This window comes from Danaus plexippus, chromosome Z (assembly GCF_018135715.1).
Source record: "Danaus plexippus chromosome Z, MEX_DaPlex, whole genome shotgun sequence".
In the NCBI taxonomy this organism is placed as follows: Eukaryota; Metazoa; Arthropoda; class Insecta; order Lepidoptera; family Nymphalidae; genus Danaus; species Danaus plexippus.
This window is the reverse complement of record NC_083559.1, coordinates 12,654,330-12,669,845: the sequence shown is the minus strand read 5'-3', so window position 1 is coordinate 12,669,845 and position 15,516 is coordinate 12,654,330. Positions and strand designations below refer to the sequence as shown.

General features: G+C 31.0%; 3 protein-coding genes across 5 annotated transcripts in view; 1 reads left to right on the top strand and 2 right to left on the bottom strand.

Annotated features, from left to right (window-relative positions):
* Positions 1–92: 92 nt before the first annotated feature.
* Positions 93–2,677, bottom strand: LOC116777278 (protein NipSnap). The gene is made up of 6 exons (XM_032670733.2): positions 2,487–2,677; positions 2,222–2,404; positions 1,185–1,353; positions 866–999; positions 619–752; positions 93–444 (listed from the first exon to the last, which is right to left on the bottom strand). Exons 1-6 carry the CDS (start codon positions 2,540–2,542, stop codon positions 296–298), a joined length of 825 nt encoding a protein of 274 aa, XP_032526624.1. The 5' UTR covers positions 2,543–2,677; the 3' UTR covers positions 93–295.
* A 241-nt stretch (positions 2,678–2,918) lies between these two features.
* The window catches only part of LOC116777276 (rabankyrin-5), a 40,791-nt gene continuing 28,193 nt past the window's right edge, over positions 2,919–15,516 (top strand). Inside the window, exons 1-5 of one of the 2 annotated variants that reach the window (XM_032670732.2) lie at positions 2,919–3,073; positions 3,180–3,485; positions 3,587–3,767; positions 4,724–4,824; positions 6,148–6,284. In XM_032670732.2, coding sequence (XP_032526623.2) covers positions 3,070–3,073; positions 3,180–3,485; positions 3,587–3,767; positions 4,724–4,824; positions 6,148–6,284 — 729 coding nt within the window. In that variant the 5' untranslated portion in view covers positions 2,919–3,069. Of the gene's footprint in view, positions 3,074–3,179; positions 3,486–3,573; positions 3,768–4,723; positions 4,825–6,147; positions 6,285–15,516 lie in introns of those variants that run through there. The other variant, XM_061526066.1, reaches the window with a different exon arrangement.
* LOC116777280 (uncharacterized) lies at positions 7,443–13,554 on the bottom strand. Of its 2 annotated transcripts, none has more exons than XM_032670737.2 (3): positions 13,237–13,554; positions 10,025–10,183; positions 7,443–8,176 (listed from the first exon to the last, which is right to left on the bottom strand). In XM_032670737.2, the coding sequence occupies exons 1-3, from the start codon at positions 13,280–13,282 to the stop codon at positions 7,917–7,919; spliced, it is 465 nt and encodes a 154-aa protein (XP_032526628.2). In that variant the 5' UTR covers positions 13,283–13,554; the 3' UTR covers positions 7,443–7,916. The 2 variants fall into 2 exon arrangements, with proteins under 2 accessions (XP_032526628.2, XP_061382056.1); XM_061526072.1 differs by having other exon boundaries at positions 10,028–10,183.

Sequence of the window (15,516 nt, the reverse complement as noted above, 5' to 3'; positions counted from 1 at the left end):
GCGAGACGTTTGTGAAATCCGTTTCGCGCTTATTCTATTGAAAACCGCAATTTATTTTCTCGTGGTCAGGGTTTTATGAAATTAAACGACTGTTGACAGGTTAACATAATTCTGTATTATGATTTCATAAAGCTACTTGAAGTAAAATGCCACGCTGCCATCTATTACAAGTGGATAGCAAAATGTCGATAAATATGGTTATATTTACAACGATTAAGTCTCGTAAAAGCGTAAACGCTAATATAGTTTACACAATGCTGAAGTATATAGTACCGTTAAAACATGGATGAGCGAGTTACTGAGTGGGCGAGAACTCGGTCGGCTCTAGGATACGGCAGTGCATCTCCCTGATGAGCGGCACGGTGTAGGCGACGCACTCGTCCCAGCCGGGGTTACGCCAAGTACTCTCACGAGTCTCACGACGAGCTTGGAGATCCTTGTAGCCTGGAGGGTGACAAATGATTAATATTATTTAAGTTATCACAATAAAGACTGACTTTTGCAATAAATGACAATGGCCAGTTAAATAACTATAATTATATTTTCTAGCAAGTTCTATGACTAGATCGAACAAAATAAAATATTGGCTTAAGACAGACATTTGATGTCCAAACTTACACCAGATGTGGTGAACATTGTAGAGTCTTCCGATCTGGGAGAAATATCCAGCGAAGGCCTCGTTTCTTCCGCGGCGATAAGTGAGGCCGCGAGCCCAGTTGTTGCCCCATTCGATCATGGTGCCCGGCTTTAGACTAATTGAAAATGATAATCAAATACATTAATAAAAATATATACCAATTGCATAGGTACATATAAAAAATTCAAGTACTTCCAAAATCTAATTTGCAATTAAGATTAGTAATACCTATAAGATCGGATCTCGTATATATTTTTTCCAGGACGAGGGTCACCGTTAGGCCAGAAGCTGAAAGCCAGAAGATATTGCAAGTGACGTGATCTTACAAAGTTTCCCCTTTCTTTTTCCAAGGAACGGTAGTCCTGAAAATCAAAATTTTGTCATAAATTTACCCTTTTACTCTCAGAATATTTATATGGATAATAAAAATAAAACATAGTTGTATTTAAATAACGATAATTCAAAACATTGCTATTTTTTGATTGTGAGCATGTATAGAGTGGTTTATTTTTTTATTAATGTATGGACAAAATTATAATCTACTAACATTGTTCTCCCTGAACAATATCTTGGCCTTGTCAATTTTTTCAAATCCTCCAACATAGCGCCACAAATGCAATGCTTGATCCATGTCCCCCACTGACACAGTCCACGATCCGACAAGTTCACATCCCAGCTCTGATTTCCGGGATTCAACAAATTCCACTGATTGTTTACTGGAAGCAATTCAGATTATAATTACTTGACACTGGAACATTTTTTCTTTTCCATAATACTCATTGATATTTTGTAATATTAGCTGTACTCAAATTGTCATTATCTTGACCCAAAATATAATGTATAGAATTCATATAGATGTAATTTATAAAAAGCAATTAGCTTAGTGATAATCAATTACTTCTTACATTAGGTAGAACCTTAATTATAGCAACATTATTCTTGTGGACTTATTGTATTACAGCACATTGACTTTAGGAATCTCTTTAAGAACTGGTAATAACTTTATTCTTTATTTCTTATTAATTATGAAAATTTTAAAGTGCAACTTCCAGCACCAGGTAGGATTCATAATTTTATGAAACATTCCTAAATAAATATAGACCATCATTCTATTTCAAGAAATTAAAACTTTCAATTATGCAAAAGTATATGTTAATCAGCGATAAATAAAAAAAAAAAAAAACAAATAAAACTTGTTATAGTAACTTTTCAATTTAAATGTTATTACTTTATTTATCTTCCCCTTATTATCAAATTGTCATTCTTAATTTAAAAAAAAAAGGAATTACAAGCGAAACAATTTTGTTTGCTATGAAGCTCTGATATGATTTTGTTGATACTGACCTTATCTAAGGCAATATTTTAATATTTATATAATAGTATAAATTAATAGGATTGTTTTTATTAGAGCAACAAGTCGGCGCACAGGGTCAAGGTTTAATAATGATGGCATATTTTTGTATATTACATGCATTGTCATTTGTTTAAGATATTTATAGTTGTCATCTATTTAAAGAATGTTGCATAACTGACAGCTTTTAGCATGACTCCTCTAAGATTAGCCAATCGATGTGATATACATACTAATTTTGTAAGTATTTGTCCACGGAATCCGGCCGAATGTTGTGAGTATGCAGTGCATACACAATCTCCTTGTCGCTAAGCATTCGGCTGTGAGATTCCTTTGTCGGTTCTATTTTGCGAACCAACAATTTTGAAAGCCATCCATCGTCAGCATTTAGTCTTGTTTTTGTAGTGGAGATCAATCTACAAATCAAACACCGATTACATTTTTATCATAACATTTTAATAAAAATATTACAATTATTGTAAGAGTAATTCTTAGTACCTTGCATTTTTGGGTGCTGCAGAACTCAAAACTAAAATCTTGTTTAAGGAATTCATATTCACTGATATGAATATATTCTTTCAATAAAGAATACACAGCAAAGTAGTTAATGGAACTGGCACTTGCTTGTTATCAATTCATTTGACTAAATCACTTGAAGGTTATCTCAAAAATAGAATTCGATGAAAATGAGACATCTGTTGACTATGACCTGAAACAGTGATAATAAAATTTAACCACAAGTAAAATCAATACATTGTATTATAAACCAGTACTGTGTATTTGAGAGGTTTGGGATAAAATATAAAGACAAAGTAGTTTAATCAATTTGAGAAACTGTGATACATTTAAATACTAAGAAAAAGAACAATACTTTATACATTACCTAAGGAATATGTTTGTGTGTATATTTATTTTATAGCCAAACAACGGGTATCCAGAGCAGACATTGTTGATGAAACATGAAAAACACTTTATGTCAAACTTGTTCGTTTACTTATTGAGGATATATTTTTTTCTTTATTAAATAAAAAAATTTGCTCTAAATCATCGTCGCGTCTATTGTAAAAAGTGGAATCGCGTCATGGGTAAGTTGTCAATTCCATGGCCGTTGTTTTTGTGTGCTTTAATTATTCTAAGTGGGCGGTGTTGTCAGTGAGTTCTAAATGTGTGAAATTATGTCTTTTTGTTCAGCGTCGAATGAAGTCACAAAGCTTCAACTGCATTTAACATTATTAAAAGAAGAATATGGAAAGTTACAAAGCCACTGCGCGGAGGTGGAAAGGAAATATACACTTGCAGCAGCGTCAGCTGGCGACCTGAGCGAAACTAGCTTTGTAGCTCGTCTTCTTATGACTGTATCTACACTCTATGGCAGAGAAACATATTCAGATATAGTAATAAAACTACAGAATAAAACTGTGCCTGGACATAAATTTGTTTTAAATGCTCGTTCTGATGACTGGAATGAAGAGGCTCTAAAAAATTGTTCAGAAATAGGTATTGTGCAATCAGTTTTCTATTTTTCAATACGAAATTGCTATCACTTGTAATGCATTACTAACATTACAATAATAAAACAAAGAAGTTTTTATTTTAAGATTGGTCTACACTCCCTGATGATGTTGGCTCTGCCCTTCTTAAGTGGCTCTACACAGATGTGGTTGACCTTTCTAGAGGTGATGCTTTTGCCTTGCAACTTATGAAATCAGCCGCTGGCTTCAAATTGTTTGGTTTGGTTGGGAAGTGTGAACAAGCTTTGATTGCAACTGTTGGTGTTAGGTAAATAAGTTTGATTATATCCACTTTACTTTCATAAAAGCCATAATAACACATATACATGACAGGATGGAATCCTAACTAATTCAACATGTAATAAAATCATTTTAACTTTGTTCATAATCTGTAAGTGGGGAGTAATAATGTTAACTTGAATTATAACAAGTATGTTGACCAAGTGAAAGTGCATTTTGTTGAATCAAATAGTTTCTCAAAAGAAGTTGATGTTCTGAAATGTGTTTTGGAAATTGATAGCATTAAGATGCCAATGTCTTTTATTCTTGAAATGATTTATGACCATTTTTTAATCTTTTAAAATGTATAAAAATGTCTTTGATACCAAATCAAGTGGTAAAACCAAGAGGTATAAGTTGAATAAAGATTTACCGAAAGTGACATATATATTGTTCTTAAATCTTCAGCTACCACTTTCTTTGTGTGGAGAGACATATGAAAATTTACATTATAAATGTGATTCAAAGCTTTTCAGATTAATACACTTTCCTGAAAAATACAGACAAACATTAGTTATTAAACAAGCTGTAGTGTTTAACTTTGTATTAATGTAATTTTTGTGACAATAAATGTAATTAAAATCCTTAATTTTGCCAGAAACCAGACCCGAAAGGGACTAAACTTGTTGGATCCTTTGGAAAAAGACATATTAACCCTAATTTTATTCTTGGCCCATTTCCACGCTACTGAGTGTCTAGAAATATATAATAGATGTATGCTTGTATGCATATTTACAACTGAATCATTAAAAAAATGCATCTGTGACATAATATAGAAATTAAGTGTTTTGTAATATTAAAAAATGAGTCTCTTGATTTTATTGTAGTTTTTATATCACAATGTTTTTGAAAATTTTTTTCCTAATCCTTATCTATGACTGTTGTCTTTTGTCAAACTTCACACTATGTTAAAAGGAAGGAATCATATATTTTTTTAATTTTCAGGACATGTGTCAAGTTTTATTCAGCCGCTGATGAAATAAATGCAACAGCATTAAAGGAACATTGTTCAGGCTTGATATCCGCGCATTGGGATGATTTGACAGGTAGCTATTTAAATTTTACACTGTAACTTATAGACAAAAATATACACATAATTGTCGCAAGAGTCTTAGCAGACTCGTCTTGGTCATCACATGTCAATGATCCATATACACGATGACTTTCTTGGGAAGATAGTTGCAGTGGTTTCCCCTTGCTTTCTGCACCAACACTTTTTTTTTGAGCCTATTTAGATCCCAAGGCTTGCTGTAGCCTATTTCAGCCAGTGGTGCCTAAATACTCTTAGACAGTACATATGCTAGGCCACCATGACTAAAAAGTATGGAAATATACAATCCAGTATGAATTAAGGCTACTTTATAAGTAACATATATTTGTTTTGATTAGAACTATGTACAAGTAGAATATGTTATGATAAAGGCATGATTGTATAACATGTAAATAGGGTTTTCAAGAAAAGTACATACTATGTACTCTAAAATATTTAAGCTTTTAACTATTCTGTTTGTTAACTGTGAAATGTTTGTTATAAACGATATTTGCAACATCAGAGTATAAAAATTTTATATGATTATTATTAAACATAAAGTAGTGTTGTAGTAATTTTTTTAAAGAATATTTTTTATACAGTTCCCTGTAAAAATTGCTAAGTATAACTTTACTTAGTTCCTATTTCGTGGTTGCGTTTCATGTCTGGGGTTAGAATTTTCTAAGGCTTCCAATTGTCACCACAATTGTAGTCCAAAGGCCACCACAGCTGGCAGGATTAGCTTGAATAATTTGCGGTCTAAGTTTCACTATTGTAGCTATTGTTCCGCATTATATAAGAAGTTTTTCCGAGAGGATTTAATATTGTAACTAATATTTTAACTGTAGTCTTACCGACATGGAGTAATTCACATTAAATGTTGATTAAAATGTAATGACTGTCCAAAAGTTCATTCACATTTTTTATCTCTTTATATTTTTAGAATTTACATCCGTTTGATATTTTATAAAGTTTGTACAGTTAACGCATGGACTGTAACATATCATATATATTGCTGTATGGGAAATAAAAGTTTTAAGCCACTAATTGCAGAACCAAAATGAATTGAGTTCGTCTCTTTATATGACTTATTTCTTCTAAAACGCATATAACAAATTGTCATACAAAGTTCTTTTACTATGGAGTAAAAATATTAAGATATATTTTATATTTTTCCATTGAGTTCATTGGTCTTAACACTCATTGAGGTATCAGTTGTTGCTACGGCAATTTCACTTTGGTAAATCTTCATTTAATTGGTGCGCTAAGTTTTTGTAATTTTTATGGACATGTTCCAAGACCTGCATTCAAGACGTTATAGATGTTTGTGTTGATTCAGGCGAGGACTTCGCCCACATGTCCTCCGCCCTGTTGTACCGGATGTTGAAGAGTAAGACTCAGCAGCCATTACACGGAGCAGTCAGGCTCATGAGGGAGGACGTCGTGTTCCTCTGTCTAGTGGAAAACCACGCGAATGTGAGTACATTTATGTATTCTTTCTATGCTTCTTAAACACTTTTCGCGCAGGGCGTTGCTTGCGTGAATTCTCCGTCATATCAGTATACGCTTACGACGAATAGATTTTTTTTACACATCATCTCCGGTTTTTCATACAAAAATTTTTGCACATCACTGTAGCACATATTCGATACATCGTTTCAAATGTAATTCAATAAAATGGGAAAAACAGTTTTATTTAAGTAAATATTTCTCTCTTTTTCCGTTATGAAGATCTTATTTAGAAATACATAATCATTTTAGTATATACAAATATTCCTGTGTGTATAATATCTTTAAGAAATGCATAGCGAAATAATCTGCTATACTATCTGCATGAATGCTGTCATTATATTAAAATTACACTAACATAGAGCCGAGACATTTTCCCATTACCGTTATGATGCAATGCAGTTTATGAGAATATTTTCTATATATCTAACTAATGTTACTACTTTAAACAGACTCCTATTGGTATCTTTAAACATATGGAAACCTTAAGTTTATCTCTGAATTATTTGAGTATGAAGATTTAATTAATTACTGACATATGTATGTTTTATTTTTCTTTAAAACGCGATTTATATTTCATACTATTTGCTTTACTAATGGATTGCATTGAGTTGTCATCGATCTGGTACGGTTTCTCTTTATGAATTTGCGACATTACACTGACTTTTTATGCTTTTTATTTGGAATGATAAAAACAAAGTTCAAAATGGCATATTATATAACTTATTATACCAAAAAAAAAAAAAAATTGCACAAAATTTTATAACGACAATCATTTTGGTTTATTTTTTTTTAAAGAAACACTTAAAAATAGTTTTCGAAATCAAAACGTTAAGTAATTACGTCTCCAATGAACTAACGCTTGCATTCCAAGTAATGGTATGTCGTTCCTACAAATCGTCCCAAATATCTGTCGAGCCTTCCAGCGGTTTTTTGGAGGTGTCTGTCTGTTCCGAAGACTTGAAATGAATTTATTTGAAGTCATAGTTGAATGGCTTATTCTACGGAATAAGCCATTCAACTATGATCGAGTCAACCCTCGTATTTCCGCTATATATAAAGTTAAACGGCGTCTCCTTACACTATTGTGTTTGTCTTCAGGTGAATAAATAAAAGCAAATAGCGCTCTGTCACAAATATAATTTAATATAAAATATTTGAACTTCAAACAAAGAAAATCTATCAAATATACATTCGTTCAAACGTACAAGCGTTACTTTTTCGCAATTAGAAATATTGTCTAATGGACATATTTTTTTCTTATAAAATTGTTAGTTGTATTAAGCCTTATGGCAGTGACCGTCGCAGAATATATGTAAAGAATACGATTAAATTAATAACACTAAAATGTAAGCAGTGATTTTAAAATCACAAAAAAAAGTTCACTTAATCTACGACTAGTACTTATATTTATAAAGATAAAACATCATTAATAAAAAAAAATCCTTTGGAATGATACATGTTTAACACAAAAAAAAAAAATTATCTGGATTTTTCCAAATGTGTCTTACAATAAAATTACAATTATTAAATAATTTTAAACGTTATTGAATCATATAAAAAAAGTAATAATTAGAGTAAGATTGAAAATTGCTTATACTATCTAAGATAATACACGAACAGGCCGATAACGATTAAAGTATAACTAGCTATATTATATCTGGAGTCGTTACATAGATTACCACGGCAGAAACAGTGCAGGGTTTGCGTTGGTCCGTCGGAGTCTGTGGGTGCTTCCTTGCACGCCTCCTCGTATACCTCATATATTGTATCCACTAACTGCCACCTACCATTTATTCTTGCTTGGTCCCCCGACAAACGTTGAGAAGCGCATCCCCTCTCCACACTCATCGAACTCACTTCAAAACAATATAAAACACTGTTAGTAATTTGACATGCATTAAATATAAAACGATATATTATAATTTTTTTTGGTTTTTCCGAATAAATTACGTAATCTTTTTTAAGATATACAAAAATATTTTTCAGTATAAGTTAATGATTGATTTTAACTAACGTAATAATTCCATTGAAGTGTTGCGATTAATGTGAACGCATGATTTATATTGAATCAATCATCGGCCTCTAAGCCCCTTGCTCCAGTTTCTTGGTGACCTGATACGTTCTCAGCTAACGCGTTAACATGTGCTCTGGTATAATGAATACATATAGGTTTTATGTAACAAGTGCGTTGTAATGTCTCGTATATTAATGTAGTATAACGACACGAGACGGATTTTGTAATAAAATACCATTTTTATTTAAACATTAATTTATTGAGCTTTATTTTTTTGTATTAGTCAATATTTGTATTTTTGGATTTAGATGTCTTTTCAATAACTTACATTACATATAAATATTAAATCGCACTATATTAGTTGTTTGTCTTTTATTAAAGTGATGCATCAGTTTCAATGTAACAATAAAAAACCCGAACCATGTGGCTGATATTTTAACGACTTACTTGATCAGACGTTGACATGGCGCCCGTCTTGATTAATTTATTTTCTTAATTAACAATTGCCTATCTACATTCAGGCCAACAGCATTTTTTTTTCCAGAGTTAAATGAAATTAAAGAATCAGCAGTTGTTTTTATCAAATGTTTTTTTTTGTATCTAACTACTAATCTCTTTTTTACCGCTCATAAAATTGGCGCCCATTTCAACGGATTTGGTTGAAGTATTCGTAGGGATGCTAACAGATTAGCGACAATTTATACAGTACAGCTAATTATATTGGCCGAGGACAGCCGTTCAGGTCTGAGTGAGGCTGTATGTCGTTTGTATGTTGTCGCCCGTTTATCGACTGCCTAAGAATTATAATCTTATTCATATAAGCCATCTTTGGCGACGGCGGCACGCGGATGCCATATAAAGGACACGAACTTTTAAAATTCGTGTGACATAAATAGCAGTTTAGAATTCGCAAATGTCGTAATGGGGACACAGCCGTTGTAGGAGCGGTTCGTTATCGTTTTTATGGCAGTCTGTAATGGAAACTAAGTTATTGGCTGTATAAATGTATGTTATATTTTGTCGACTCTATACATAAATCCATTAGAGAAGTAAAAATATTATATATTTTCTATTTAATATTCAAATGGCATTAATTATATATGTAAATTTTTATGTCGTGTCTCAATACTGTGAATATGATATTATTGTATTGTAATCTGTCCTACAACTTCCCACACCCGTCTCTTAACGTAATGAATTTTTATTAAAATATAAATTAATATCAGCTGCGTAATAAAACGAGTGAAAGCATTGTTCGGACTACGGGATGCGTTTGATGACTAAGAACACGTTGTTCAGAGAACCGCGTCCTTATTTCTTTATTTATATGAATTTATGCTTTCATATTTTATAGGTAAATCTTTGATTTTCACCAGAGGTTGTCTACTGGTGCAAACGAGACATTTCTTGACTTATAAATGCATTTTTAAATGAAAGTTCGAACTATGAGATTGTCAAATGTAAGACATGAATAAAATATATTGTATATACATAATTAACTCTACGTTCTTTATCTTGTTTTCTCTATGTAATCGTTGAAATGTTTTTTTATTATATATTTTCTATTTCTATATAGTAAAACTATTTTCTGTTCGACTAGCTGTCACTTTGTTTTTTTGTTGTATCAAGTGTTGTCGTATAAGTAAACAAATATATTCTTTATTAATAATATTTAAGACGTTCCACTTACTACCATTAGCCAGTCTTAAGGTGGTCTCTCTCTTGAAACACATGGTCGAATGTTCACATAGTACAAGGAATTTGTCGCTGCCGTCAAAATGGCTGCACTGTTGATCACCGGAGTAGGTCTCCTCGGGAGCGCATTTGAAACAATGAAGTCCCGAAGAAGCTGGAATTTACAATAAAAAATTGTTATAACTACCTCAGTATCCGTTGAGATTAAATCATTTGATAGTAATTTTACATTCTTTATTTAAATTCAAATTAAGAATTTAAAATCTCAAATTGTTTTTCGGTTTCTTATCTTATTGGTCGAAGTCTAGGAACTGTTTCGAAAATTTTTTTAATACTTTTTTGAAATGGCATTGGACAAAGAAGTTTTACATGAGGTATCTTAACAGATACTCAGCTTACGTTATTTTGGCTTAGTGCTTGTTAGTTTTGGCCTAGTGCTTGTATAGTGGACGGGATATATCGTGGTTTGACATGAAATCACGTAAGCGGATAATTTTTGTTTTTTAACGTTGACTCTGCGGTTACTCTTTATAAATAAAGGCTACGATGCTTAAAATAATTTTATAAGACGCTTAAAACTATTTTTAAAACTTCAATATAAGAAAAAAACAGTCTTTTAATTTTAATTTGTTTTTATTTTTTCGGTTATAATAGTCTGTTATTAAATGTGCTTTATTAGGCGTCCAGTCTATAACGTATTACATATTTACGAATAATAAAGAAAAATTTGACAAAATCAATGAAAATGTTTACTTCACGTAATGCAACGCATTTTTTCTCCATTATTTTTAGCATACTGATCATTTATCGCTATAACTTACGAGGTTGTTTTGATAATTTTTAATATCTCTGTATATATGTGATAAACGTGACTTCAGATAACAATAGGTATGTGCTTATCATATTATACGAACGTTTTACTATTGACAACTCGTTCGTCGTAAAACTTATACGGTATTTAAATATTAGGGTAATCATTGAACATTTGTTTCCTTATAAATTTATTAAATAAGTTGATTTTTGGTTAGGTCCTTTGAGAATTTATTATTGATACAATTGATATTGTAATAGTAATTACATTTGAATATGTATATATATATATATATTTAATCACTTATCACACACACTGTTGTGGTATGGTCCATGAATGTGCTACCGACTTCGTTGACATCAAAAACAATTCCGAATAACTAAACTTTCCTATGTGTCTATAATATAGCTTCAATACTTCCTTTATAAAGTTATTAACTTACACTGTATCCCTTTATATCCGTTGTCGTGACTGAACTCGTAAGCCGTCGGGATTCATTTCTTCGTATTCCATACGAGAGTTTTATTATATATCAATGTAAATGTATGTCTCGCCGACGCGTATAATATATAATGTAAACATCGGTTTAATTTCCAAATACTATACATCTTTTACATAACAACACGGATATGAGTACCTAATCGTATTTATTTATAAATGTAAGTTGAATTCAAACACTCTATATTTTTGTTACTCGTAATATATAAAACGAGTTTTTCCTCGGGTATTTTAGGACTGGTAATTTTAATATAGTTTTGTATTAAGTTAGTGGCGGCTTAATTTTTTTTATATAATCATGATCGCTGTACTTACGAAATGTACTGTAATTTTCTTTCAAATATTAGTTAGATTAATTAGTTAGTTTCCCTCCCGCGTATCTTTAGTCCGAGCTGCATATATTTCAAAACTAATAGCTACATATTTAAGTCGTTTCTTTGTAACCTTTAAAACACGTTTTAATTTTATATTATTGTTGAATCTTTTTTATTATAAAGAATTCAAAAAATATATATTTTTTATTACAATATAAAATGTTTAATTTGTAAGGAGTTTTTTGTTGTTGAAATTAACGCTATCGTGACTGAAAACGATTAATAATACGGGCTAGACGTAAGAATGATATCATCTAAGCTAGTTTTGTCTTGTTTAACGGAGGGCACGTTATAGATTTTATATTGAATGAGACTTTTTTATTACAGTGTTTACCAAATCTTTTTAAGTACTAAATGATTTGAAATACACTACCGTTATTTTTTAAACGAGAAAATGACTTCAATAAGTGTAATATTTATTCGAATTATCAAAGATCACTTTAGTTTCAGACAAAATGTTTATCATATATGTATCAACATATTTAAATGCATGTTCATACTTTAGCTTTATATTATTTTTTTTAAGAATTTGCTTCGTATAGGTTACTTTTAATTTTATATATACGAGTAAGGGATTTAAATTGCTGTCCGCTGGAAACTCAAAAGGTTAAGGTCTCAGCCTAAATAATACTCATAATAACTTGTTTAATACTCAATAAAGTATATGTACGGTATTAAAATATGATAGATTTATTAGTAAATTTTCATCCAATAATTCGTCTAAGTTCAATGACCGCTAACACGACATGATATATATAGGCTATAAATTTTTATTATTATTAACATCTATCAACTTAATTAAGCAAATTAATGCTGCTAATTTCGCGAGTTAGTGTACTCGTTTCCATAGCTCTCCTTAGATTTAACCATGGCTATATTATATATCTATAATAATGATGTTTAATTACCATAAATTAATTAAAACGAATTTATCCTGTTGATACAACATAATTAAATTTTATATGAATATAAATTTAAAGTGCTTAATTAAACAGAACCCTGTTTTGTTAACGTTCGATAGACGATATCTTACAATGAAAAATATTTACATTACTTGATAATGTGACAATCAATTTGTTGACATAATAATTGTATGTTAATATATGTAGTTGATAGTTTATATACAGGTTGTACCCACGCATGGTCTAACTGTATCACTATAAAATATAATTTGACAATGTTTTTTTTTGTTTTTATATGTTTAATTTAAAATATTTCGTCGTTAATAATTTATCAATTCTTTGTCCTTGTCGCAACTTTGCGTGTAACAGTTATGAAATTCATTTGTTTTTTCTTTCTTATATAGGAAGTACATTTGTAACATATTTTTATTGTTCAGCTTCCTTTTCCGGACAACTGATGCCATTTGAATATTAATGGTTATTTAATTTTGACACAATTTCATTGTCCTATATACCGATAAAGCAATGCCATACATAAATCGTCTGTCTTTATGTTTTAATTAAAAAAAAAAAATAATAACTAAATTATATATTAGTATTGTGTTTTAGATAAACTACTTACGTTTCCAAAATAGCGCTAATGCAAGAAATAACAACGCGAACTCCATTATGCGAAATATAAATAACACTTAAAATACATTGGCAACGTTTTAAAAATTCCGAACACCGGTACGTTACAAAATTAAATGTCAAGAGCGCAGCAGCAGTTCACACGTCCGTGTTCGGAGCGCTTCTGGCTCCATGTGGTTTACAGACCATCTCTACGAGGCCGTGATTCACAGGAAGGAAGCCCAGTATTAAAACGGGACATGTCCAAATAACCAAATGGCTTATACAAAGCGAACGGTGGCGCTGACTCGACCGATCGATGTAGCACTGGCGCGACACTACCCAAGTGCCTGCCAAGCTTTTGACTTACGCGTATCTCTACTTGTATTTTAGCCGCGGCGGCGACCTTTCGATTGTTTTGCTGTTTTTTTTTTTTATTATTATTTTGTAATCAAAATTCGTACGTCATGCGATTGATAAAGCCGCTCATTTGGAACATAGTATGGCACGAGTGTTCATATCGTTTGTCGGACAATACTCGCGTTCAATAATTCGACAGCCTTTGTTACATTTGTATGCTAATAATATGATAATTGAAACCAATGTGTTCTTTTCCGGAATGCATTCCGTGAAACGTGATTAATGTTCAGCATTTTGTATGATTTATTTCCCCTGTTCTCATTTTTCCTATGATGTTAAGCGCAATATTATAAGGGGACGTGGCATTCGTCTCCTTACAGTATCGAATTCATAAATAATAATTAATACACTTTGTTTATGATCTATTTATATTTTTCTGCGAAATTTTATTTTGTATGAAATGGATTGCTTGAAGTGGAGCTATTTATCTAATATTCGACCCTCTTGATGTTCTTACTCATGTTTAAATTAACCGTGATATAAAAAGTTTAAGAGGGAAACGTTTGAGGTTGCTAGTTGAATGGTTGTTTGTTTGTTTGGTTTCAGAGCTTCTCTTTATAAAACATTCCTCGCTATCATTACCGCCCACATCCTTTACTCTTATAGATAAAATTTGCCTACATATGATCTGTTAGTTTTTAATATTCAACATTTTCATATTTATCCCCGTAAATTACGTCATATTCGCTCTCTGCATACGGTATTTTATTTATGACATACTGATAAATATAAAATTGTGGAGAACTTCGAAAAGAGTGATTCAGAATATAAATCACTTTAATACGTTCCATACGAAATAATATATATTCTTCTTAAACATTAACAAATACACTGCGTTTAAAATTTAAATGACTTATTCTGAATTACAAGTCACATTTTCAATACATAACACACATTTACATAAAAAATATTAATTATAATAATATTCATATTTTGTGCTGCCACGTTGGAATGCTTAAGCGGAAAATTAAATATATTTAATCTATACAATACGTACATGTATGTAAAATAGTTTTTTATATATTATTATTCAAATAAATTATTTTTGCTATAAACAAATAGATTTACTGTGTGCGTGGTGGTGTGGTTGAAGAGTGTGTTATAAACACGTACTACAGGTCAATGCTCCTCAGATGTAAAAAAATATTTTTTTTAAATCAGCTGCGGCGGGCACATTTTAATCTAGATTCTAAAAGCTGCTTTTAACATGAAGCACATATTTTTAAGTGTTGTTTTATTTGGGCAACGATCAAATTGTAATGAGATCTAAGACTTTGGCGAGTGTTTAAATTAAACGATCAAATTGATTTAATCGGTTTGCCTTTGAAGGTTATAATTTAAAAAAAAATCATTTTGATGGTACCATGAGATTTCAAATATAAAATCCACATTATCATTGTTCCGCTCTCCTAATAGCTGCAGACACGCTGTTTTAGGTAGCCAAAAATCTTATATAGCGAAGTCTAAAAAATTTTTAGCATGAAGATGAAGATGTCTTGTAAATTTTTAAAAAAACCTTAATTTTATTAAAATTAAGTAAGATATTTTCTATGCTATGCCCCAAAGTATTTTAATAAAATAAAATATGCGTAATATTCATCCCTGGAAACAATCCATTAGTTGTCTTATGAAATACTTATATACGCGAAGTGGCAAAATGGAAAATTGCTCAATAACAAGAGTCAGTTGTTACTTAGTTTAAAGATAATTGCGTCTTGCGACTAAAGTAGCGTCGTAAAAACTTTGCGCACCAACGGTCGTTTAATATTTATTACTAAACAAATCTTCCTATTCATACAAAATATATTTTACAGTTATTTGAACTGCTACTTAAGTTCTTAATAAAACTACGACTTACGGATTTATTGCATTA